The 25,958-nt window shown below is 34.2% G+C and overlaps 1 protein-coding gene across 1 annotated transcript in view; it reads left to right on the forward strand.

Annotated features, from left to right (window-relative positions):
• The first annotated feature begins 13,162 nt into the window (after positions 1-13,162).
• The window catches only part of LOC128982897 (uncharacterized), a 110,503-nt gene continuing 97,707 nt past the window's right edge, over positions 13,163-25,958 (forward strand). Inside the window, exon 1 of the mRNA XM_054401953.1 lies at positions 13,163-13,383. Coding sequence (XP_054257928.1) covers positions 13,287-13,383 — 97 coding nt within the window. The 5' untranslated portion in view covers positions 13,163-13,286. The remainder of the gene's footprint in view (positions 13,384-25,958) is intronic.

Genomic DNA, 25,958 nt, shown 5'->3' on the forward strand with positions numbered 1-25,958 from the left:
TAAGATCATTAAACAAAGTTATTACAGATTGAAACTTAACACTCTTAAAGAGAGGTTTGTAGTGCTTGTTTGGCTCCGATCCATTCACAGCTCTGATAGCGCTCATTTGCAGGATTAAAATGTCTTTAATTATTCCACACATGACCCAGAATGTCAATCTAGATCACATTGCAGACTTAAAATATGCTAAATAAGCCGATCCCAAATAGTTCACATCTTTGAGACGATCAAGAAGAAAAATTAGTGGATATAGCCTAGTACACAAATAATTTATATGCTCATTCAAGGATAGTTGATGATCAATATATTTGATACCCATAAATTTCGCTGTCACAGTAATAATTTCACTATTTTAGGCAGCATTGTATTTTTGTTTTGTTTTATAGTCATTCAATATAAATCCATTGGCATTAAACCAATTGGATGCGTTTAATCTTGTGACATGGCCTAAATCTTGAAGTAGAAGTTGGTTAATGTTTTCATGAAAAAAGTGGTATCATCCGCTTACAGAATAGTGTTGGTATTCTTTGCCATTGAAAGGTCATTAATGTAAATTGAAAACAGAAGTGAGCAATGGACTGATCCCTGTGGAACGCCCCAACTTGCTGTACTTCCCTTTCTTGTGATTTTTTCTCCGTTTAAACTTACTATTTGTTTCCGGGGTTTTAAATAAGATGAAAGAAAATTTAGAGAAGATAAACCCTTTAACCTTTAAACCTTTAAACCCATACAGTTTCAACTTATTAATAAGAATTTCAAAGTCAACACAATCAAATGCTTTTTTGATTGCAAGAGAGGGCCTACAATCAGACCGTTAACGTGATTAATGTTCCCATATTAACACAGTTTAAAAAAAATCTTTAGATTTTCTTTTCACTTTCCACCCCAATCCCTGTTTTAACCCCTTAAAAATCCCCCCTTAATACTTAGTACTAGTTGGTGAAAAATATCTCCCATTATTTTAGCCATTCATGTGAAAAATAGCCTTCTTAAGCAATGCTTTCTTACATTGTAAAATCAGAACTTTCGAGTGATGAAGTTTTTTCGTCCGTTATTTGGTTTCAAACACAAAATACGAACATATAATACACACCACATTAATGGTTTCATTATCACAACTGAATACAAAGTAAAGAACAGCCCTTTACCTAGTAATTAGCTATTTAGCCTGATAACATATAGAGAATGCGTCTGACGAAAACAACAGGATCACTCAACCGTACAACCGGTTGGATCTTAATTTATCAATACATTCAATCGGATGTTCAATTTCTTAATATTTCCCATAGTAAGTTGCCATTGAGTTATACAGAGGTTGTATCAACCTACATTTATAAAAGTCTATGTATAGTTTTAATTTAAAAACCTCGTATTTAATGTTGTAATTAGTTTGTTCTCATGGCTTTCCCCGGTTGGTACAGAAGGGTCTGAACTGGACTTCACATTATTTTCCAGAGAATAATAGAATATGAAGCTTTCACATTGATGGTTCGTGCGCGTGCGCGTGCGTCTAGTCGTGTGATAAGTTGTTTGTGGCGATATCTATAACTAATGAGACTGCAGCTACTTAACTAATGAAGGAGAAACACACGTTGGGGTTTAAAGGTATGAGTATTTCCTCAAATGTATCTTATATTAGAATGGTAATTCACAATTGGGAGTTTTACTAACTATTTCTCCTATCTTCTTCATTTCGATTAGATGCAGTACGTATCTCATACATAAACTGGTTTAAATACCAGCTTCTATGTAATCCAATAGTTGCAAGGTCACGCAACTAGTTTCAATTTACATAGAAGCAGGTATTTAAACCAATTTATATATTCAACGTAATCCGGAGGCTAATATCAAAAATGTCTCATACAAATCATTCCGTTTCTAAACAATTACAACTAAGTTTGCTATTTCAAAATGGTGGCGTTTAATAATGTATGATCAAATAAAAAATACGTTTAAGTTAATTAACCAGTCAAAAAAAATACTGTTACATTCAAAATTACTTTCGCTAGTTCATTCATTTTTAATTATACACCATCCAATCTTTGAAATTAGTAACAGAGCTATTATCTAATCAATTGAATAGTACCAATGGCTTGTAAGCCGTCTAATTACAAAAATAGTTAACGAAATAAGTAAAATAATAATGTTTCCTTCCTTTCTTGATTTATTGTGTATTCATCAATTTAAAAACGGTTTCTCTATAATAAATGCGAAAGTTCAAATAACAAAACTATAACCTATTAAAATATTTTACTTGATTGATTGAATATTAGGTCGATTTAATCTTTTAATATTATGGCGAATGTTCTTGTGTGAATTATTTTGAACACGTTAAGCGTCCACAGATTTATTTTAGTGAATTTCCCATGTATGGAGTAAGCTATTAACGTAGGTCTCATGGTAAGCCCTGGGCCCGGGACCCATTTACTTTTTTGTGTTGAGTTCCCTAGAGGCCACAATTCGTTCAGACTCATACGTCGATGTTTATAGTCTAACTATATTTGTATAGTTAGTCTATATACATCAATGGGTTCATATATGCTATCATTGACTATATATACCTATCAATGATGCTATATATTTAAATATGTGTCCGTTAGCGCATACTTCGAACCAAAATAATTCGATTTTGATGAAATTTAGTACAAACGTATTAAAACGAGTTTGCAAACCAGTATGACCGATCCATGGAGATTCATGGAGGTTTTATGGGGTAAAAAGTGGGGTTTCCCTTTTTGATTCTGTGAACATAGAATTTTACATTTTCTTTCCCAAACCATTTTGTAGAGTAAAAAAAAATAATTTAGTATACTGAAGAATTTGTGTATGCCTTAAGGTTAGAGAGAAAATTCCAAATAAAGTGGAAATTAAAGTTTCCAAGTTATTTATTTCTTACTAAGCTATCAACATTTCGAAAGAAACACACCTTTTTACCTTCCCTGTACAATAAACCTGAGTATTCATAACAATTTATGTTATTTAAATAGGAAACAAATTTGACAATTTTAAGGGATTATTTTAGTGAATATCCAACCAGGTAATTTGAAATTCGCTCAGTGTGCAGGTTTGCTGCGGCGGGGATATTAAACATTACCCTACTACCCCTCAAAGTACCCAAAAGATAAGATATTTTGAATAATACTCTACTACCCCTTAATAACCCTAAGGATATTTTCGGGTAGAAAACAGTTCATGTATGTAATTTAAAACGTACTATGAACAAGTAAACAGATTTAACATTGTACTCAACGAGGTTTGGTTTACGCAGCAAGGCTCCAGTTGTGGCTGTTGTGTTAGTGTAGTGTTAACAAGAGTCTGTGGTCTACAGGTAGTTGTTAGAAAGCAGCATCGATCTTCCATACAGATACTTCCTCCTCATAACGCAGTGATCTCTTTGAAGCCCCGGATAGAGAAGATTACACAATCCCTTATTGACCGCGCACAAGCGCACTGACCGCGCTCCATTCATAGACTACAACCACAACCAGCTGACGCAACAACAGTCTAAATGTCAAACTCAGCTGTCATATCACAGCCGTTTCCTGCCGAACGTCTCGTCTGCAGACAGACCGAGAAAAATGGATTGGCTCAAGATTTTTGTGGACGCGTCATCCAATCAGCCGATTGAAAGCCGTTCTCTGTCGCGCGTATTCGGGAGTTTCGGTTGTGCAATACGTCAAGTACATTGCAATATTACAGGGGAGCGGATTTTTTAAATCAGTTATTGTTTTGATGATTGAAGGCAGCAGACTTTACACGGTTAAGCAAATAAACTTCAATTAAGGTCACATAAACCACCTTCAATCCCAATGAAACACCCAACTTCCTGTAGCGATTACATCCTCAAATGCCGCCCAGTTGCTAAATCCCCGCCGGACATTCAATCGGGCCTGTAACTTTAATTCCATCGTTGCGAAATATCCATATGAGTAGAAGGCGCGGTAGCAAGCGCGGGAGAGAAATATGGACTAATGAGTTAATAATAGAGTAACCCCTGTTTAAAGGTAAACGTTCACAGAGAGACCGAGAGTAAATGTGGACAAAACCAGCGCCGTCACGCCTTGTTGGCCGCTGGTAATAGTTGCAACTGTATGCGTGGTCGCAGCTTTACTGGGTCTTTCACCATTGGCAGTTGGACGTGTTTTTGTTACCACAACTGCCAGTAATTATAGCCAGTTCGGCCTTTCAAAATATCGTTGCAGATTTACATACACCTCTGAAACTTTTAGTGTGTAGATCTTTTCCAAAGTACATACGTTCTAAACACCGTGAAACGATTCAGTTGTATAAAAATGTATGTATGTTTGTATAACAATACCAAAGTTAGCGTTAGCTACTCTATATAAGAAGTTGTTGTTACTGCTTACCTATACAGGGTGAATAAAAAGTTAAGACCCCCCATCTAATATTTTTCCAAGTAAATATACAGAGATATCCTTTTGGGGGTCGTGCAATCTTAGCAGGAAGTTTCATTTTATGATTTTGAAATTTTTTAGTGTCCCCCGAAAAGGGGGGATTTGGGGTGTAACTCAAATATTTTAAATGTAATTAATTAAAGCACACTAAAGGTCGCTATCTCTTCTCTATCCAAAAGTGTAGCCCGTCAAATGTTGTGGAAAATCAATGGTAAAATTGGTTCGTAATGGTAACATTGGCCACCATTTTGGATAGAGAAGAGATAGCGAACTCTGGTTTTCACCATTCTTTAAGTTTTTGTAAACACTTCAAAACGAGGTGTCACTTGAAGGGGGTTTACATTGAAAAGTTTTGGGTGTCCCCCCCAAAAGGGAGGATTGGGGGGGGCAACTATAAACTTTTCAATGTAAACCCCCATCAAGTGACACCTCATTTTGAAGTGTTAACAAAAACTTAAAGAATGGCGAAAACCAGAGTTCACTATCTCATCTCTATCCAAAATGGTAGCCAATATTACCATTACGAACCAATTTTACCATTGATTTTCACAACATTTGACGGGCTACCATTTTGGATAGAGAAGTGATAGCGACCTCTAGTTTTTGCCATTCTTTAAGTTTTTGTAAACACTCCAAAATGATGTGTCACTTGAAGGGGGTTTACATTTAAAATATTTGAGTTACCCCTAAATCCCCCTTTTGGGGGGACACTCAAAAATTTCAAAATCATAAAATGAAACTTTCTGCTAAGATTGCACGACCCCCAAAAGGATATCTCTGTAAATTAACTTGGAAAAATATTAGATGGGGGGGGGTCTTGACTTTTTATTCACCCTGCATAATGCATATCCTAAAAAAGTATATTTGCATTTATAAATTTACTATTTTAAATCGTATTTGTGGAAATAACAAGTAAAATACAATTTGTATGATAAAAATAACATATAGCAATTGATGTGTATTTCAGGTACTCTCCTTCACATCCCGAAGTAGGAAGAATCTGAGGTAATTTTAGCAGTAAGAATAATGGGCGCTCCCGTTGCAAAAAAGGCAATATTCTTTGGCCAAGTATGTTTATTGATTGGTTACGTCACTGTCCATGAATCGTACTTTCTGTCCTGTACTGATTTTGCATGCCACATGGACAAGTAGATTTGCCCAAATAAAGGAGTCCTGCTGTTCATTTTAGTTTAATAGTACCCATTTATCTCAAATAATTGATATAATTGCTTGATTGATTGATATAATTGATAATTGCCAGAATAGCATTTCAATGTTTTAACTCAACTAAGTACAATATCACAAAACAAACATCACATCAATGTTAAAGCACACAATTTATTTGCTGCATCCTCATTCCTCAACTCGACCAATCCCCAGCTCCAATGAAGCGGACAAGCAACTTTCTTTCAGCAAATGCGCGTTTGTCCGCGGCCGCGCGCGGAGTGGCGTTATTTAAAATCATCTGATCAATTGTGATCAGCTGTTACGTCGTGCGTCGGTAGAATGTCAGGTGATCTAGTAACCAGTCCACATTGCCACGCGGTAAATGTCCCCATGTATTATGCAGAGGGAAATTTGTCAAGGGGCTGTCATATAACGACGGGTAATTTGCTAGCAACCGGTTGTTTTCTAAACTTCGTTGGACAGAAAGGTATCGAGAAAATATCAAAATATTAGTTGTTATAATAACTTAAGTTTTGTTTTTGGATCTTTTGGCTGGATAGTATTATAGACCATTTTAGCAATTTTATATTTATTAGCCATTTTATATAACATAGCTCACTGAAAATGTTGCGTGCAATGCTATTGAGGGATAATGATATACACTTATAGCTCACGGTCGACAATAACATGGCAAGGTTTTTGCTCTAGTTGGGTACAGTTATTCTTACATACTTAGTATTCTATTGGATGTAATAAGTGGGTTCAGTTTATAGCTCTACTCCAGTAATACATCAATACATTTCTTTCCCTTACTTAGTAAACAAGCCAATTACTTACTTGTTACCTGAAGCCCGTTGCTTACTAACAAGCCTTTCTTAAGCTGCTTAAACAAGTTTGATTGCAAATATACAGTGTTACAGATACCATAATTATTCTGCACTTTTTTAGTATACCATTCTACTATATTGCTGACTGTTTGCTCAGGTTGTTATCACCATCCAATGACATAAATCACCAATGGAATTGCATCTTCATCTACTGTTTCGTATTACAGTCACATAGAACATGGGTAACTAAAAATACCCTGTGAAAGTACACTAATGCAATAATAACATATTATTTAGCAGCTAATAAATGACAGCGATGAACCCGTTCTTTAAAGAGTTTTGTAATAGAAGAATAGAGCGCTAGATATTAAGTGCTAGATCACAACCTTGTCTAATGACCACAATTTTGTTTACGATGCATGAATGAGCATCTTTTTATGAGCGTATGTCTTTAGTTTAGTACATATCAGATATGTTATATTTGTTTAAACAATTATAAACCTTTGTTTTAAATATTAGTGGATTTAGATATAGAATCGTTTGCTTTGTTAATCATAGAGTGCTCTGCTTAGCAACAGGACATATGCACACGCACGCCCCATAAAGTATCAGTCACAAAAATAGAGCCTTCGTTCGGACCAGAATGTTTAATGAGTGTTAGGCAGTTAGCAGAGATCGGAGAAGGTTATCGTATGTCTCGGGACTTGAAAAACAAATACAGTATAACAAAACTTATATACTAATAATAATTACTCTACCACCCGTCAAAACCATCAACCATTCATAAATATGTTGTATACTTAATTATGCAGAACACTACTTTAATTAAAATTACCCCACCAACAGTTATGACAAAAAACTTCCGTTTTACGTCACATGTTATATAAATAAGTTCATAAAAACTTGATATTAACTTCAAGAATAAGATAACATTGACTTTATGATTACTGAAGACGAATCGTATGCTATTAGATCAAACAAAATGATGTTTTAATATAAGCTTAAAAACATAAACTAAAGCCCAATAAATTTGTCAAATCGTGTAAATATATCATCAACGAACAATCAAACTACTAATTATCCTGTAAAATGATCTAACGATGGTCGGAGCCAACGTACTACGTTCTGAAATTGTATATTGGTACCAATGAACGCAGAGTAAGCATGTAATACAGTATAGTAAATTGTTTAAGCTAAGATGAAAGAGAAAAATAATTTTAACTATTATATTCTACACCAAGCAGTCATAGGGATAAAATATATTTTAAAATCATTACCCCATTGCAATGATTAAGAGGATAATTTATTACTTTATACCTTGTAAAATTGTATTCTATGTTTTACACATGAACAAAAATATCTCAATGTGTTAAAGGATCTGTGATAATAACAGGCAACAAAATAATTGTGGTCAATTTGAGAGTAAAGATATTGTTCACAAAATATATATCAAACAATTCACAAAAGAAACAAGCAAAAATTATTAATGATGTAGTTTATTAAAAATTGAAATATTTAGCCTAGAACTCAAACTGGCTAGGACCAAGGTGTAATAAAATATTACCAAATAGTCTTGGACCTGAACATCCCTGATAAAGAATTGTTTAAACACGTACTGTACGATAGACTCTACATACAAAAAACGATGTAGCACATTAAGCAATAAAGAATGTTAAAAATTTCACTAAATATGTGATGACGATTAGAGAAAGGGGGCCCACAGTTTGACAAAGCTAACATTGTTAAAGCACAAAGCTCAGTTATTGTGTAAAGAGTGGGAAAAATTAAATTAAATGAACATGAATGTAACATCATGTAAATATAAAGTTAAAATGTTAATTATGTTAGTTACTGTAATAATAATCTGTTAGCCAATTACGAGTAAAAAAGTATTTTTTCAAAATAGGTATAAAAACAGTCTGCGATCACAGTATATATAATTACCGTATTGCTTACTTTATTATAAAGCTGTACACGAGCATCTCGCATACAATATTAAATAACTAACAATAATAAATAACGTATAACTATTTAATCAGTCATAAGTGCAAGCACAGATTTCATAGAATCAGTCATTGATTCTATAGATAAAGGCGAGCAAACCGTGGGAATTTTTATCGACCTCAGCAAGGCATTTGATAGGGTTTGTCATACCAAATTATTAAGTATTCTTTCAAATTTTGGAATAAAAAATAAAGCTTATGATTGGATCAAATCTTATTAATGTAATCGAACTACTTTTGTTGAACTGAAATACGTAAACAAATATAATCAACTTATATCTTGCCGTTCCAGTAACAGTCCGTTGAAATATGGTGTACCACAAGGATCAATATTTGGGCCTCTATTCTTTGTATGTTACATCAATAGCTCAGCTAATTTCAGTGATCAGAGTAAAATCACTTTATATGCAGATGATGTGAATATAAAACTATCCGGATACCATGCAAATGACATAGAAATATCTTCTTTTATAAAACTTAATGCAATCCAACAACATTTAGCTGATTTAAACCTTTTATTAAATAAACAAAAAAAACTAAATATATTAATTTTTCCGCTTCAAATAGGAAAAGTGGGTCTGTGGTAAAGAATGTTTGTCTTAATGATTCCTTTATTGATGAAGTTAAGGACACAAAATTCCTTAGTTTAACTGTTGATAGACTTCTTAGCTGGAACACTCATGTATCTCAAGTTTGTAAAAAAATGTCAACAGGTCTTTTCATCCTTAGAAAATTATCACCATTTTGTGATATTAAAACCCTTAAAGCAGTTTATTTTGCTTTTGTGCACTCTCATGTCTCTTTTGGTTTGTCGGTTTATGGTAACACCTCTAATAAAAATTTAAACATGATACTTATATTACAAAAAAAACAATAAGAATAATAGTGAAACTTGGTGAAACTTGGGGAAAGTGGTTTGAGTCAGCCAGAGAAATTTTTTCAAATTTAGGAATAATGACAGTTTACAGCCAATTAATCTATGATCTGATTCTGTGGATTAAAACAAAAATCAAAATAGTCATTGTATGCTAGGTTTTAACCACAGATATGAAACTAGAAATAAGAATAATTTTTGTTTTAATAGACATAAGCTAACGTTTTATGAGAAGAAGCCAACATATTCAGGCATCAAATTTTATAATTCATTACCAGACAACATAAAATGTATAACTGATTTTGGGTCCTTCAAAAAGAAATTGAAGTCATTTATTATTGTTAAACCTTTGTACAGTTTTAATGATTTTTTTAAAGCATATGTCGTCTGTAACATTTAATTTAATTTCTTACAGTGATTATAATTTTAATTTATTATTGTATTATATATACTTGTACTTACTAGTTTATAATAGTACTTGTTGATGCCATTCTGTACTCTATGTGTACATAATGAATAAAGAAAATTTTGATTTGATTTGATTTGATTGAATAATTCAAGTGATTAAACTGTCTTCAATACTACACTGACTAATGAACCTATTGAACATTAAATATTTCGTTATTTGTTTAGAAAAATTATAACTATTTATTTAACCAATAATAATGCTTATGTTATAAAGTATAAACAGATTATTAGAGTACTATTGCTACAATTTTCCAATATCAAAGTTATAGTAGACAGTCGAATCTTGATCTTCGTTAGATGACCGGGTCATTGTATTGGCGAAGATAGTGGCCGATGTTTTGGATGTTTTGAAGCACTCCATTCTTGGGGAAAAGTACAGTTATTCAACAATTGTATTATACAATTCAACAATTAACAGTAAGACAGTAATCTGTCCGAAGATTGATTGTGCACCGCATACAAAACATCGGCCTCGGCCAACATCTTCGCCAATTACTGACGCGGTCATCACCCAAGATCAAGGTTTGCATTTTTGCTTGTTTATTATTCTAGGAAAAAAATTATTTCGAGCCCACCAGTGAGTTGAGTTATACGGACGGTCCTCTACAAGTAGGAAAAATCACACATACATACATATGGCAGATCATGAGGGGAGATCATAACAGTGTCTTTAAACTGTGGTTTCACACACTGCTTCATGAAAAATGAAGTTGCTTTTGAAGAAAAAATTCAATTTTAAAATTAAAAATATACCGTTGAATTATATGAATTAAATAAAAATTTCAGTGAAACTGAAAGTTTTAGTGAATGGGTATTTATACAACTCAGCCAAACAGTTAGTTCAATTGTTTCGTTGATGCACAACGGGTTCGCCTCGAGGGAGACTTAAACGCGTGGTCTGACCGAAGTCGTAGATTAATATGTCCGATTGGTTTTACGCAAGTATTACAGGTGTATGTTAGTATGTTCTGCCTCTATCGCAGCACATTCCTAGTGTCACACCTGTGTGTGTGTTGGTGTGTGGGTGTGTGTGTGTGTGTGTGTGTGTGTGTGTGTGTGTTGGTGACATTGCCGCGGGCCGTCCTGTTGTGTATCCTGCTGACATTTCTAAGTTAACATAATCGCTGGAAATCGATGAATCATCCTGACCGATCTATTTGAGTCAAAAGCTCATATTAAAGTTGTAGAACTACGTAATTATATTCTATCTCGGGTAAATTAATCAATTTGGATGGGTAGTTATGTATTTCCTTGATGTATATACGTTTGAAAAACGAGTCTTATAGCTTCAATATTTGAATAAATATCCGTAAATGAACACATTCCTTGTAACTATGTTAAACTATATCTGAAATAGGGATGGTATAGTTACAGATTGGTATATCGTTTACAGTTTCAGTTGAGAAAAAACTAAAGATATTCAAACGAAAACTACCAATGGATACCGATTTGAAATCGTGACGACTCTAAATAAGTAATATGAACGCAATTTAAGTGTGATTTTATACGTAAAAATATATCATTAACCACAAATTATTAATTATGTCTTTAGTCATTGAATGATTAATATACAAAATTGAAAAGAAAGGGTGCATTGGTCACACCAATAACAATAAGAAATGAGTTTAAATGTCATCAGCAGATAACACTAGTCCCCTTGTACAGGGTGGGGCAGGGAAATATCCCTACTTTTAAGATGGCACTGTGAGTAGTATGGGTGTACTGGAGGAATGGGGTTAGGCTCAAATGACGCTGTTGCTTTGGGATTTTCTAAGAATATCACTTTCAGTAGTAGACATGGCTTACTCGAGTGAGCAATGTGCTTTTGCACTCGAGATGCATTTTTTCAACAAAAAATCAGTATTGTTGCTATGCAGCTAGCGTGCGCTGCGAACTTGTTATCAGATGGCCTGCCGCAAAGCTGTTACATTTTGGTGTGGGTGAAGGACTTCCGTGTACGTGGTGGTGTATTGCGAAGGATATTTGATGCTCAAAGAACCATCCGAACTCCTGAAGACGTTCACCTTGGCAGAAGATCGATTTTGCAGTCTTCTCAACGTTCTGCTTGTAAACAAGCATCCGCGCTGGCGTTGCCTAATCTTACTGTGCCTCGTATTCTCCATGAGGACCTACACCTCCATCTATTAAAGCTTGTAGTTGCTCATGAACTCACACAACGGGACTGGCAATTACGTATGAAGGCATGTGAAATCTTAATTGCGGGACTGTCTCATGTTGCTCGGGTTTTTTTTAGTGACGAGACACACTTCCATATTACTGGAGCGGTAAATAAGCAGAATATGCTCTATTGGAGCCTAGGGTAGTTTACGAAAAGACCCTAGATGCCTTGAAGGATGCAATTCACCTTGAGGTTGGCCGCACTCCACAACAAATGCTTCACAGCGTTATGATGAACTCCAGAACCAGAATACAGCAGTGTATTTACGATTAGGGACACCATATGCAGGATATGCTGTTTAAAACCAAGTAAAGTTATATTAAAATAAACTCCCAGATGTAACCTTTTAATCCCAATATAAAGTTTGGTTCTAATATTCTTGGTTGTCTTTTAATGTACCTTCAAAATTAGGGATACTTCCCTGCCCCACCCTGTATCTCCTGTCTGCGTGCATATGAAGATATAAGGGCTGAAATCTCCGCTGAAATATTCAACCTCATGGACGGACAGAATTATCTTTAATATTCGGAAGCATTCTAGATCATTGTGGTACAATCTAGATTCTAGAACACGCTATAATGCTGATAATTGTTCTAGAATATTGACGAAATTTAAAGTATTTCATGCGTGTCACATATTAATGTAAAAAGTAAGGAAATCATTTACAGTGTACTTAGTGTATTTCTGAATTCAAAAGTCTTGATTTGGACAGCGAATGAATAATAACAAACTGTGAACTTTGAGAAACCAATGCGATACAGTGAAAAACAAAGTGAAAACAAAATGTGAAAAGTGTTTAAAGCATTCTTAGATTTTTCATTATTTAAAATATTTCATTTATATTCCATACAATTCCTTAACGTAAAACAGGAGGGGACCTTGCAATACTAATCTATTATCAATTCACTGAGCTAAGCCAAGTACTCCAGCTAGTAAATTATATAGTTAAGGTAAAATAGTGGTTACCTTCCACTAGAATGAATGGGGTAGATCTCATAGATTCGAAACAAACACTTCATTATACATTAAAGTTGGACGACCTAGCAAACTAAGCAAAGTGCAACTATTAGGACGGTGTAAAGATACAAATATTTTAAACAGGCTTCAAATTATTGAAAATTCCAGCCCTTTACCATCTCCTCGGTCGCATTCCCCACGCTGAGGAAGTAAAAGTGGCTATTCGACATTGAGAGTGGCGGAGTTGGCGGGGGGTTGGCGCAGCTGGAGTGTGGAGCCGAGCTGAGTCGACCGGCAAGTACAGGCCTAGACAGTCAGTCTCAGTCAGTACTCAGTAAGTGCACTGTGCAGTAGGCTAGGCTTCCCGCGAGTACACGACCAGTTGACCCCTGCAGCATGAGGCTGTGTTACTGTCTGCTGCTGCTGCCGGCGCTGACTCTCGCTGTCAAAGTATCATCTGGTACAACTTCTGCCAGAGTCAAGAAGCGAACAGGTGCGGATTTAGTGTCAAGTGATTGTTATCATTGGTTTTCGCCGGTACCGTAAGTCTAGTGCATGAATACTTACTGTAGCCTAGTGTCTATGTCACTAGTTTCATGTAAATGTTCCAGTAGACTGTATAATGTTTCGTAATTTTCTCAAGTGGGGTTTGATATATTTTAATAAACCGTGCAACAACATGTATAACAGGATGACACGCATGATGACTTCATATAAAATCTTTTTACAAAATCAATGTTGTAAGTAATTAACCTCGTGGCAACTTTCCTCTTAAACACAATATTTACTGAGAAAATAATTAATTAATTTTATACGAGATTTTAACTGCACAATAATAGTTTTTACAAAAATGAGATAACAAAAATTGTCTATACTAAAATAATTTAAATTTATATTAATTGTGTGAAGGCTCTATTAATATTAATAGTTTAAACCCCAGCAAAATCTTAATCTTATTAAGATACAATATTTTAAAGATAAATAATAATATAACGTAGGGGTAAATATTTTAAAGCAGACCTGGGTGTTGTTTTTTGTAAACTTTACAATAAGGTTTTGTGAAGTCGTTCTTTTTCTTAAAGTAGATTAATCATAACATGAACACTATAGTTTCATAGAAAGCCTTGTTATCAAATACTATGTATATTTAAACATAAAGTGGTTGCGTATATTGAACGCATTAACAATATTGCCTTTTGGTATAAATTCATATACTAAAATAGTGTTGGTAATAATTGTCATTTAAAACATAAATCGTGATGTAATGTTGGAGCATTGTTTTAAATCTTTTGACACATAAACTCACTGTATGTTGTTAAAATACACATTTATTACGAATAATGAAATATGTTTTATTAACGTAAGACTTAACTTATACACTTTTAATTAGTCTTAGTTAAAACATCCTCTTTTTTAGTATCAATATAAAAATCTTTTACTGGGTTTTTATTGCTAGCCAAGATAAAATGCACGAGTTCAAACTGAATCTCTTTATCAATATAATAATAAGAAAAATTCAAAATATAGCTGATGTATCTGAGATCTGAAATATATCAGGCAACAAATAATTATAAAGGTTAAAATAAATGTCCAGTTTTTATGGAGTTTCAAATTGTTGGTTAACTCCGTAATTTATATGTACAGTATAAATTAATACTTCACATTCTAAAGATGAGGGATTCGCTCTTCGTTTATATAAAAAAACTTTGAATTTCCGCACTAAAAACATTTGAATCGGATGCATGCAATACATGAGGATGACACTTGAAATCTGTATGAATATCGTTAGGGTTTACTTCTATACATGAGATATTTAGCTCAAAACAAAAATACAATGGAAAAATAACCATAATAACTTGTACTTGTGAGAGTTTATTATATAATCAAAATTGCTTGATTCATTCTTTTCTTGCAACCATCATTTACTTTGTTTCACCATTGATAAAATGTGCATTAAAATTTATCACTCATACACATGCATAAATATTTCACACAAATTGTCAATAAAAAAGAGTTCCAACCTCCTGGTGACATTTACATTATTTAATTACATCAGAGTGAATCGCTTCTTTTACACTATAAAAATAGTGCTTAGTTATGCTTAGGTATAACGATAACTTACACAAACCCTATAAAGCAGCTAGTCTGCTGTTTACTGCATGTCTACAATACACACCTATGGGGATGATCTTGTCTCGTCATTGAGGGTTTCCAAACATTAGAGTACTTTTACACCCGTCATATGATCTTTATTATCAAAAAAACCGTCCAAGGCACGACACGGGCCCCGCTCATTGCGTGTTTGGTTGTGGCGAACAGAGCTAGAAAAGGAAAGTACTAACGGTGACCCAGATCTGACCAGCAACTCGCCCAGACCAGATCTAGATTTCCCCGGGTGAAAAAAGACAAATTTTGCCAGCTATCACATCAATTCTAACATGTATTTTTATTTATTTATCTGCAATAATTACATTAGATCTGTTTCTTTAACACGTTGTTTAGGTTATTTGTCCTTTGGTGAGATGTTATAATAATTAATCTATGCAATACATCATTTTAAAAAGAATGGTTTATGCAAACACTATGATTTTATTGGGATTATTTTGGATGCTATAAAAGCTGTAAAAGGGGCATTGCAAAAAAACCGCACGTTTGGCTTTAAGTGATCTATATATTCCTACGAATAAAAACATCTTTACAAATTTAGGAGGGAAGAATTACATTTTAAGTCTACATATCTACCACATACCACATAACAATTTATTAATGAATAAATTGTTCTCTTCTAAGTACAATTTTTCGAAGATAATCTTAAATTTGAGAAGGATTCAATGTTCTTAGTTTTAACTGATAATTGTTTACAAAGTTGTGTAATTGAACGATAACGCAAGATTGAGGTGAACTGGTTTGGAATTATTTTTTATCCGAATGACGTATTTAAAAATACTAATTTGTTGTAATTATAATACCGCCAATTTAACAATATTAATTATTTTTTTCGATTTACTGGTAAAAAAATTATAGGCTATTCCTTCTTTGTAATCAATATTTATGTTAACCATGGATAATCTAGTGGATAATTTAGTGAGTCGGTGGCTCAGTTGGTAGCTTCGGGCCCAAGGCAACGATGTCGTGGGTTCGGATCCTGGTCACTGCCACTAAAATTTATCAGTAGGCCTACAGTTCATCTTTGTACTGTACCGGCTCACTCCTTGCTTTACTGTAAACGATCCACGCACGGGCACTTTGTGTGGACGGGCAAATGCAAGGTTAAAAGAGGCAGCCAACCACTACAAAAAAACCATGGATCTTCGTTCATAAAATTAAAAGACGATTGAGAATTAAATAGTATCAATATTTAATATTATTTGCACGTTTGAAAGGCTTGACCATGTATAATGTTCTATAGAAGACTATAATATAACGATTTACTATATAAATAATTATAAATAACAAATGTACATCACTGCATTATACTTCTGACATTTAAGTACTGTACTGTAAAACAATCGTACCTTCAAAAACTTGTATCAACCATCAAAATAAATACAGTTAATAATGCACTATTAAATGGTGCATAATAATTTTGCTTCGGTATCAGACATTCTTTTTTCAATTCTGTAATTGCTTAAACTTATAAATGAAGAGTAAAATTTAATCACGATATCATTTGGATACGATAGCAATGGAAAGAGGGCATTGCAAAACAACCACACATATGGCGTCAAGTCTCGTAGCCTCTTAGTATTCCGTCAGCGTTATAGCGTCGTATGCATATTGGTACGACCACGCTTAATCAAAAGGTCAGAAATACACGAAACGGCACAAAAAGTTAATTACAAACAATATTGCAACACTACACATAACCTAAAGCTAACGTTTCGCTAAACTGTCCTTTCGCAATGCAAATAACGGAGTTCAAGGAAGTGGATGAAATAAATTCTTGTTCAACACGTAAGTCGCAAACACATTGGTGTTAGTATAATATAATAAAAAATACACTTATGAAAACTAATTATGTTAACTCACTGTAGCACATTGTTTAATTGCAATCCTAAGATTTCCCATGTATTTATTATAAATAAAATTTCAGGGTCATTCATTAATCAATGTGTTGTTTTATGATCCCTAAAAGGGACCATTGCAAAAAAACCGTGCATATGGCTTTAAGTGATCTATATATTCATACGAATAAAAACATCTATACAAATTTAGGAGGGAATAATTGCATTTTAAGTCTACATATCTACCACATAGCAATTTATTAATGAATAAATTGTTCTCTTCTAAGGATAACTTTTCGAAGATAATCTTAACTGGTCCCTTTAACAAGAAAAAGTCTAGAACTAATATAGTTAAAAATATACCAACAATGATTAATTATAACGATGACAAACAATATACTGTATAGCACTAGCAGTATTACTTAACTGAGTACCACACAATGTACACACTAGGTTAGCTTGCAATTGACAAATCTTGTTAGGGCCCAGGATTGGAATACTTGGTGGATAGGAAGCAGTGAAGTAACATCATCAGATCGGATCAGTATCTCGTTATCAAACTCCGGTCGACTGCACATTTTAATTTGCACATCCGTAGAAACTAGCTTTCACTCTGACTGTATTACTCTGGGACTACCTAAAAAGGAACTGGGCCAGTATTGGGATTGACATTCACTGTTAACATATCTATTGTTAATAGTTTAGACCAGATAAACGATATTTTTGATAAGACTGAGAACGAAAATTTGGTGATTGGTTGCTTTCTGGCCAACATACCACTTTTCATCTTTCAACTATAAATTATAGCCAACAAGACTCTTACTTTTTGCCTTGAAGTACCTATCTATCGAATTAAGTCACTACCGTACATGGCCAAAGGCCGTTAGGAATGTTTGTTACCCATTACTATGCATGACTGGTTTTATTCTTCGTTATCGAAAAAAATAGTGGCTCTTAAATCGTTGTTGAAAGGGAGGTTGTTAGATGAAGGTCGACTGACGAAGAAGTTGTATTCTCACATTAAATGTCATAAATGCAATGCCAGGTTACCCCTACGCAATATTATATATACTGTGCAGTTTATATGTACAGTATTTACATTTTAAATCTAATATGGCAATTAAATTCATACCTATATTGTGCATACATTTTAAATGTATTAATATTACTTCAAGCATTATTATCCGCGGTAAGACTAACCTATACATAGGAATTAATTGCAAACCTTGCCAAGATTTAAATTTTAATCCATTAAAATTAATAATTGGATTAAAACTCAACATAGTGTAATAGGTCAAGGCCAAGAGGATACATGTTTGAAAAGTTTGATCATGAAACCACTTGAAGTCCTTGATTCCGGACAAGTTCACTGTCACACTTGTATCTTTGCCAAAATTTAAATCGACCCACTTTCAAAAACTGGTTTACGTGAGGATATTGTAAATTGGCGTTAAAGTAATGTCTGTTTATTTCATTGCATTTATTCAGTGATGTTTTGTGATTATTCTTTTTAAACCATCCAATTGGTATATTTTTGCAATTTTGAAATAAATTATCCCTGGTATTTGTATCAAATGATCCTAGATTGAAAACTCTTGAAAACTCATACTTTTTTATATTGTAATTATTTTGGTTGATAAAGCGATATAGTCTTAAATTATTCTAAATTAAAATTTCTAATTCTAATTTCTAAACTTTGACATCACGTTGAATTTGTATTGACACCGATTCACTTCCCAGCTTTCATTTATCTTTGTGCAAGGTTACAATATACGAGTACAACTCACCTAATATGAACCAACATCTAATCTTTTTATTATGAGATATAGAATTAACTTCTTATGGGGCACTCCCCTTTATTTTTTTATATGTGTTTTGGGATGGTTTTGATTTTTTTAATGTATCCGCCATTTTCTAATATGGCCGACAATTTGTTATTTCTTACGGAACATCTTGTATTTAATGATTGTACTCGTATTACAAAGAAAAATAAATAAAATACGTTAAAAATATTGATCCTGTTGTTTTAAAAATGGCCACCATTAAAAAAATGGTAGTTAGGTATATTTTATATTGGAACACTTAATATTTTATAACGGTTACTTATATTGTAAAACTTGGTATTTTATGGTCTTTTAGGATATAGATGTGATTTTAAGACGTATTTATTCTTTGCAATTTCTCTCTAAACATACTCGTTTATGAGCCAGAGGATGCAGAATATTCCATAAGCAATTCGTTCTTAGGTTTAACACACTGTAACCCCTAAACGAGTATCTTTAAAGAAAAAAAGCCAGGAATAAAAATGTTTTTTAAATCGCATTGACTTTTTAAAACTAGCATAAAAACAGGGTGTTACATAAGAAATAACTAAGTTGTCGGCCTTTTTGGAAAATGGCGGATACATTTTTAAAATTCAAAATCATCCCAAAACGTATTCTTAAAAAATAAAGGGGAGTGCCTCATAAGAAGTTATCTCTACATCTCAAAATAAAAATTTTGGCTATTGCTTCACTTTAGGTGAGACACCCTGTATACTTCATGAAATCGCAGTTTCCATCCAACTAATGTACAATTTTCACATTCTTAGCTACAAGCAAATCACACTCATCCTAGTTTTATTTGTTGTAGGAGTAAAACATGTAGGACATTAGAATGTGCATATATTACACAGAATATTGAAAACTCGCCGCAATCAGGCCGCAGTTCCCGCTGACGGTTGTGTCACCATGTAATGACGTCACTAGGCACACAGTGTCCGCGGCTACACGTTCACCGTTGTTTACGGAATGATTGCTTCCGTTTTGTGGATAATCTCTCTCAGTCAGTGCGACAAAACACATCGTAAACGCGTTTAGCAGAATGAACGGGAACTCGTGCTGAAGCTATGGAGGGAAAGTATCTATATATCTTATGCTTATTGGTGTTTGTGGTTGACTTTTACGCTCTTCTATGAAAGACGCAATATTTGGTATGGAAGTGGATACAATGCTTCGTGGGAATGGAGGCCGATGCACGCTAAAAACTATTGGTTCATTAATAGTGAAGCATGTTTAAAAATAGTAAAAAAATCCTCGTATTACTATATTTTCATTCACACATTTTATACCAAAGTAAACCCGGTATCAGATAGTTTATTTGTATAAACAGGTAGTACGTGTGGTTCCACATAGGGCCTATTCACAATTTATGTAGACCAAACATTTCCAGGCAATGTTTTCTTTTTTTATAGTTATTACATCGTAGAAGCTACATGTTATCTTAATTTATCAATTTACTTCCACTCGATGTAAGTGTGCACTTCACTAGAAATGTTCTTATACATACCAGCCCAGATGGCTGAGGACTAGGGACTTGTAGTTTCTCTGTACCGTTACCGTTGTCCATTATCCATGGTTTATGATGGTGGTAATAGTGCAGTATAGCGGTAATTCCTGTAGAACATGCAGAGTTTTAACGGACTGTACGAATATTGCTCGCCAATGTGGATAATATTCACACTGACCAGATCGTCTGCATTGTAATCAGCTACTTGCATATTCAGTGTTGAAGAAGATAACATAACCTACAATTAACACGTGTGGTGAGGTAGAGGTCGAGTAAGTTATGTTAACAAGCATAGTAAATTGAAGATGATTCAATTCATGTCAATACTAATATAAAGTGTTTAAAGATACTTACAGTATCAAGGCTGTACATCTATATTCTATCGTTCTCAGTTCATCTTTGTTCTTCTTCTTATAGTAAGGAGTATTACGTAGAACACAGAGTATAAAAGATGATAAAGCTTCTAGGAAGTAAACGGATGTGTGTTTAGAAAAATGTAGGATGTGTTTCAATGCATGGTTAGACAATGCGAGATTACAGATTAAATTAACTACTAACAGTCATTATATTTTTTTATAAGCAAAATATGCAAAAGCAAAGGTGTTTTTTAAAAGTGATCAAGTTAATGTTGTTTACATTGAATACTGTTTTAGGATCAATTCTCCTGCGTTATGTGAAACCTTTTCTTGAGACATGTTGAGTTTACTTGTACATAATTTTATTTTCTTTCACCAAAAGGTTCAGGAATCAATATGATGAGCTTATATGTGTTCATTATTTTACATACAAACACCACAATCCCTTAACCTCGTTCCGATGTCTTTGAAAAACCACCCTGTATTTATGTATCTATTTGACTCCCAACAGAAAATTGCCAATAAAAAAAAGAAATAAATATGTGACATACGATTATACTAGACAAATAACCGTACAAAATATATTATTTTTAATAACCAGAAGTAGAGATAACAATATAACAACCGATAATTGGAGTTTTCGCCGAGAAATGCCCCTTGTTACGGAATAAACCAATAAACAACAGTGTTTTCCTTATTACTCTGAATTTCTCTATTGCACCCTTGTCCATTCATGTATATCGGAACAGACTAGGTGTGTTACTCAACCGATGATTCAATGCAGATGATTGATTTACTAAGCAGAAGTTCAGAAGTTCTAAAGTCCCTTTACTGTGCCTTGGTGAGGCAAACTCTCGAATATGGTTCACCAATATGGAGTCCTCATCAAAGGTTACTAATAAATGAGCTGGAGAAAATTCAACGAAGATTTGTTCGAATGGTGGGCTTCAAGATGGGATTCCCATACCTTCAGGTGCCCATTGACACTATATCCCTGGAACTTGGTCTTCAGTCGCTGGAGGAACGTAGACTCATTGCTGACACGGTCCTGCTGCACAAGATTATCAACGGAAGAGTCGACTGTCCTGACATGCTCCGCCAAATCCATTTCAAGACTCCTTCCAACACAAGGTCGACTGATCTGTTTATCAAACAACAGCACCGCACTAGCTACTCAGCAAACAGCACGATGGTTCGGGTCCAGGGAGCTGGCAACAAAGTGACAAGGCATGTCGACTTTTTTCTAGACAGCGTAACTACTTTGAAAAAGAAGATCATCAGTCTCAGTCAGTCCTAATTAAAATTTTTTTTCGTTGTACCATTCATACTAATACTACTTGCCTGTATAAATTTCACTTTTGTCTTTGCATTTAACTTTAGGTCTGTTGTTGCTCTTTAATCAATTTAATTTTTTATTAGTCAATCTATATATTTATCTTTCTCATTTGTTATTGTTGTTAGTGGGTTTGTTGTTATTGCTTCATATTTTTTATTTATTGTTGTTGTCTTAAATTATTTATTATTAGTATACCTTTGTTATTTTGTCAGTTGTTGTTTTGTTTGGCTAGGTTTGGCATTGTTACTGTTATTTGTTATTAGATCATTATATATTGTTGATTTATTTCTAATATAAGCACAAAATTTGTATTATCAATTAAGTCATCCTGAGTTTAATGTTTTGTTTTGTATGCTGTAAAATGGAGATGTCCGTGGGAAATAAATAAATAAATAAATAAATAAATAAATAAATAAATAAGCGCCCATGCGTAACCCGCCCTTGGCGTCTCCCAGATCCTGGGATAGGAAAGTGCGATGAGTCAGTTGAGCCTCTGAGCCTGTCATGGTCTGATGCTTACTTTCACTCTCTCCTTGGACAGCTTTGTCTCCTCATTACAGATTTGTTTCGTCTCCTCTCTGTTGATCAGCTGATCTATTGCGTTATCAGCTGCTTTGTCGATCGCTGTGTGACGTATGGCATTTTATAATCGGTTACGCACGGTCCAGAGCTTTCTATCTGGCCGACTCAATATAATAGGGACAATTTCGTCCGCGTGTATTGGGAAAGGCAGTTTTATATGATTTGTTCTTGAGAGTATATTATAAACTCGAACGTCACCAAAGGTGCCTTTGGCGTGACCTCAATGTTGATTGTTATCGTCTTAGACCCTCCAACTGTTTAACTGATTCTCTTGAATTCATTGATAGTTTTAAAAGTACTGAGTATCAATTACGTGATGCATTTAGACAGCTGTTAGCCTATTTGATATTTTAGACATTTTCTCAAGCGTTAAGGTGTTTATTAGATACACCATTTAAATGGGGAATACTTACACTTGTGGTCTCAACAATGTACACGTTACTAAAATACGAAAATATAAGCTACGTGTTATTAAATAACCGGAACCATTCCCTCTACAAAGAAAGATTTCCATTACACAATTTTCCTGTATTAAAAACAAGGCGTATTTTCCCGCCAGAATCAGTGACTATTGTTCCCGCCAAACCACCTGCGCATGCGCTGCTCGGCGCTGATGTAACTATCCAGTCGCTCTAGAACAATATAACTGTTGCACCAGCACCAGCCTGTATCTGCTCCATATAATTCACTATGATTCCTCTACTTGTCTTCACCATTGTTAACAGATAAACGCTTTCCAACGGATATTGTATCACTCTGTCAGCTACGTCCCTATATCACAATACAGGATTTGAAATGTCCAATCTCCAATGATTATTTAGAGGGCGAGAACAGGGTTGTCGAGTTGACAGATACATAACATTACAAAACATAAATCATGTAAACAACCTAACAGTTCAATGTACACACACTGTTGGTTGGCTAAAACATTGTTCTTGTACGGCACTGTGTACTGTGTATCCGGTTTCCAGATTGCAAGGCGAAGACGATTTAAGGATGAATGTTGAATTAATGCGGTGACAAATACAGTATGTTGCTACTGACTAAAATCATCTGGGTTATTATCCATTTATTAAAAGCTCAATCTTAATGTCCAAAAACCTTACAACGATGTTAATTTTAAAATTTAAAAGAAAACATAGTGTTTAAAAATAACGCATGTCTAGTCATTTGGCTACGTTAAGAAAAGTAAGGATTAGTCAATTTAGATTAGTTATGTGCATGTCCAATTGTTACTTATCCGCATACATTAAACTAGCTCTAATTGTTAGACCTGTTTACCGCATCATTGAATACCTATTTCTTTGCATTTCTGTATGTATTGTGTCACGTGGTGTGGTATTTCCTCCGTTCTATGCCAACCGGAGTGTATATTATGTTAGGATTACTATCGTTGTTGCATTTTAAAATATTTGGGTTTCCAAGCTAATACAGCTGTGTTTTAGCATTTCCCATATAGGGAATAAGCTATTTTACTTAAATAATTGTATTAGCTATACGATGACAGTTGTTTTATGAAGCTTAAAGTTGATACTTTACAATATATCTAGTTTAGAACATAATACGTAGACTACAGTATAATTTTGAACAGATGTCTCTGTACTTGGGATAACCGTCTCCATTTCATACACATGGCTATAATCTACACAATATTCATAAACTGTGAAAAATACAGTATAACATTTAAAACAGGTTAAGAAACAGTTCATGTCCAGAAATTCCATCTCATGATTTAAATCAACGTTCTTACAAACTGATACAACTTATTCTGTTGTAAGTTGTAAGCTTACATTATAATGGCAATATATATTTATGATATTATGTTGTACGATGTAGATTATATTTTTAAAATGTTTCTTTTTTTCTTTACAGGTAATTTCACGGATATACTGTTAAGTCTGCTAGACACTTGGTGAGTGTATCTTTATGTTTATTATGGCTTCCAGTTTTCGTATAGTTGGTTTCATTAGTACAGAAATATTGGTCCAACGAGCACGTTAACCAAATGAGTGCGCTTTTAATGTACAGCGTATCAGAATTGTTATTGTTCATTCAGTTGGTTGCATCCATCCAGAAAATACTAACGCGTTGATCATAATGTTATCGTTATCAGATCGGTTCTTACCATGCATTGAAATATAATACATCCTGGGGATATTAAAAATCAGTGTATAAATCAGTTACACACACACACACACGTGCTGGCAGATCGTCAATTGTGATAACATTCTCCAAGATCGTGTAGGGAAAGGTAGAACCTGCAAAGTAATTTACAACTCTCGCATTTATAGGTTACGGATATCCTCATGTCGTATTCAATACTATATGATGTACTAGCAATTACTGCCAAAACAATTAATTAACTTCAGCCAAGCTTTTTCATCATAGTTGTTAATGGTAACTGGTTTATGTAATGAGTAAACTGATTATCTGTTTTAATTGTGTTATTTGTAAGAGTCGACATATTTAATGCACTTTAATACAGTATTTTCAATGTACATTTTTGTTGCACTATATATTGATCTGATAAGCTTCGTCGTGTTGTGACGTAAATTTTAAATTGTCAAAGTTTGAAACTAATAGACTAACAGGGACCCTTACGTTTTTTTAATCACGAAGAAAAATAAAAAAAACGCACCGCTTGTGGCAGCCAGGGAGAAACAATCACTACATTCTAAATAATGAATGCTTAATTATTTGACCAATAATTCCGCTCCTTGTTGGACAGGTTAGTAAACCTTGAAAAAGCTAAAAAATGTATACTAGAAAATCATTTAAAATGTCTTGCTAAAATTAACGATAAGGTGGAAATTCGTCCAAGAGTCAACATGACGTAGGAACCTGCTTGGGGGGGGTTGTCCGGGGGTAATCCTCCGGTCTCCCTGAACACTGAGCTTTAACGGTTTTAATTTAGTATATTATTATTGGTTATATGTTTACATCATATTGCAATACTGTACTGTACTTGCTTGCCACAACCGCAGGGGCTGGTACTGGTTGTATTAGTGGTAGACGCAGTGGAGGCGTACACTCGGTTGTGCTGCGGTAACTACGGTCAATAAATAATGCCTTGGCTTCACAACACTATGAATGGGCAAAGTTAACCGTCTCCCTTCTCATATTATCACTGAAACATTGTCGTTGCGATCTTTGACCTGGATGTTTTCTTCCCCAGGAATATCATAGTCAATTATTTTGATCCTATCAAACATTTTACTCTGGAGCTTTACATTTTCTCTACTCGGTATAATTCCTTTACATGACGGTGTTTTACACGTTTCGTGCAGTTTCTACCACTTATTCTACCCATGGGTTTACTATATCAATACCTAAGCTACGAGCTGTCAGTCTATTGTCTATAACTCATACAAGAGTCAGTCTCCCGACCTTGCGCCACGCCCAGACCTTTCACGTGGCCTCTCTCTCTCACTCTCGTGGTCCTTTCACGCGCACAAGAGACAAG

Source organism: Macrosteles quadrilineatus, unplaced genomic scaffold, assembly GCF_028750875.1.
Source record: "Macrosteles quadrilineatus isolate MER2022 unplaced genomic scaffold, UCM_ALF_1.0 Scaffold_1__1_contigs__length_201487025, whole genome shotgun sequence".
NCBI lineage: Eukaryota > Metazoa > Arthropoda > Insecta > Hemiptera > Cicadellidae > Macrosteles > Macrosteles quadrilineatus.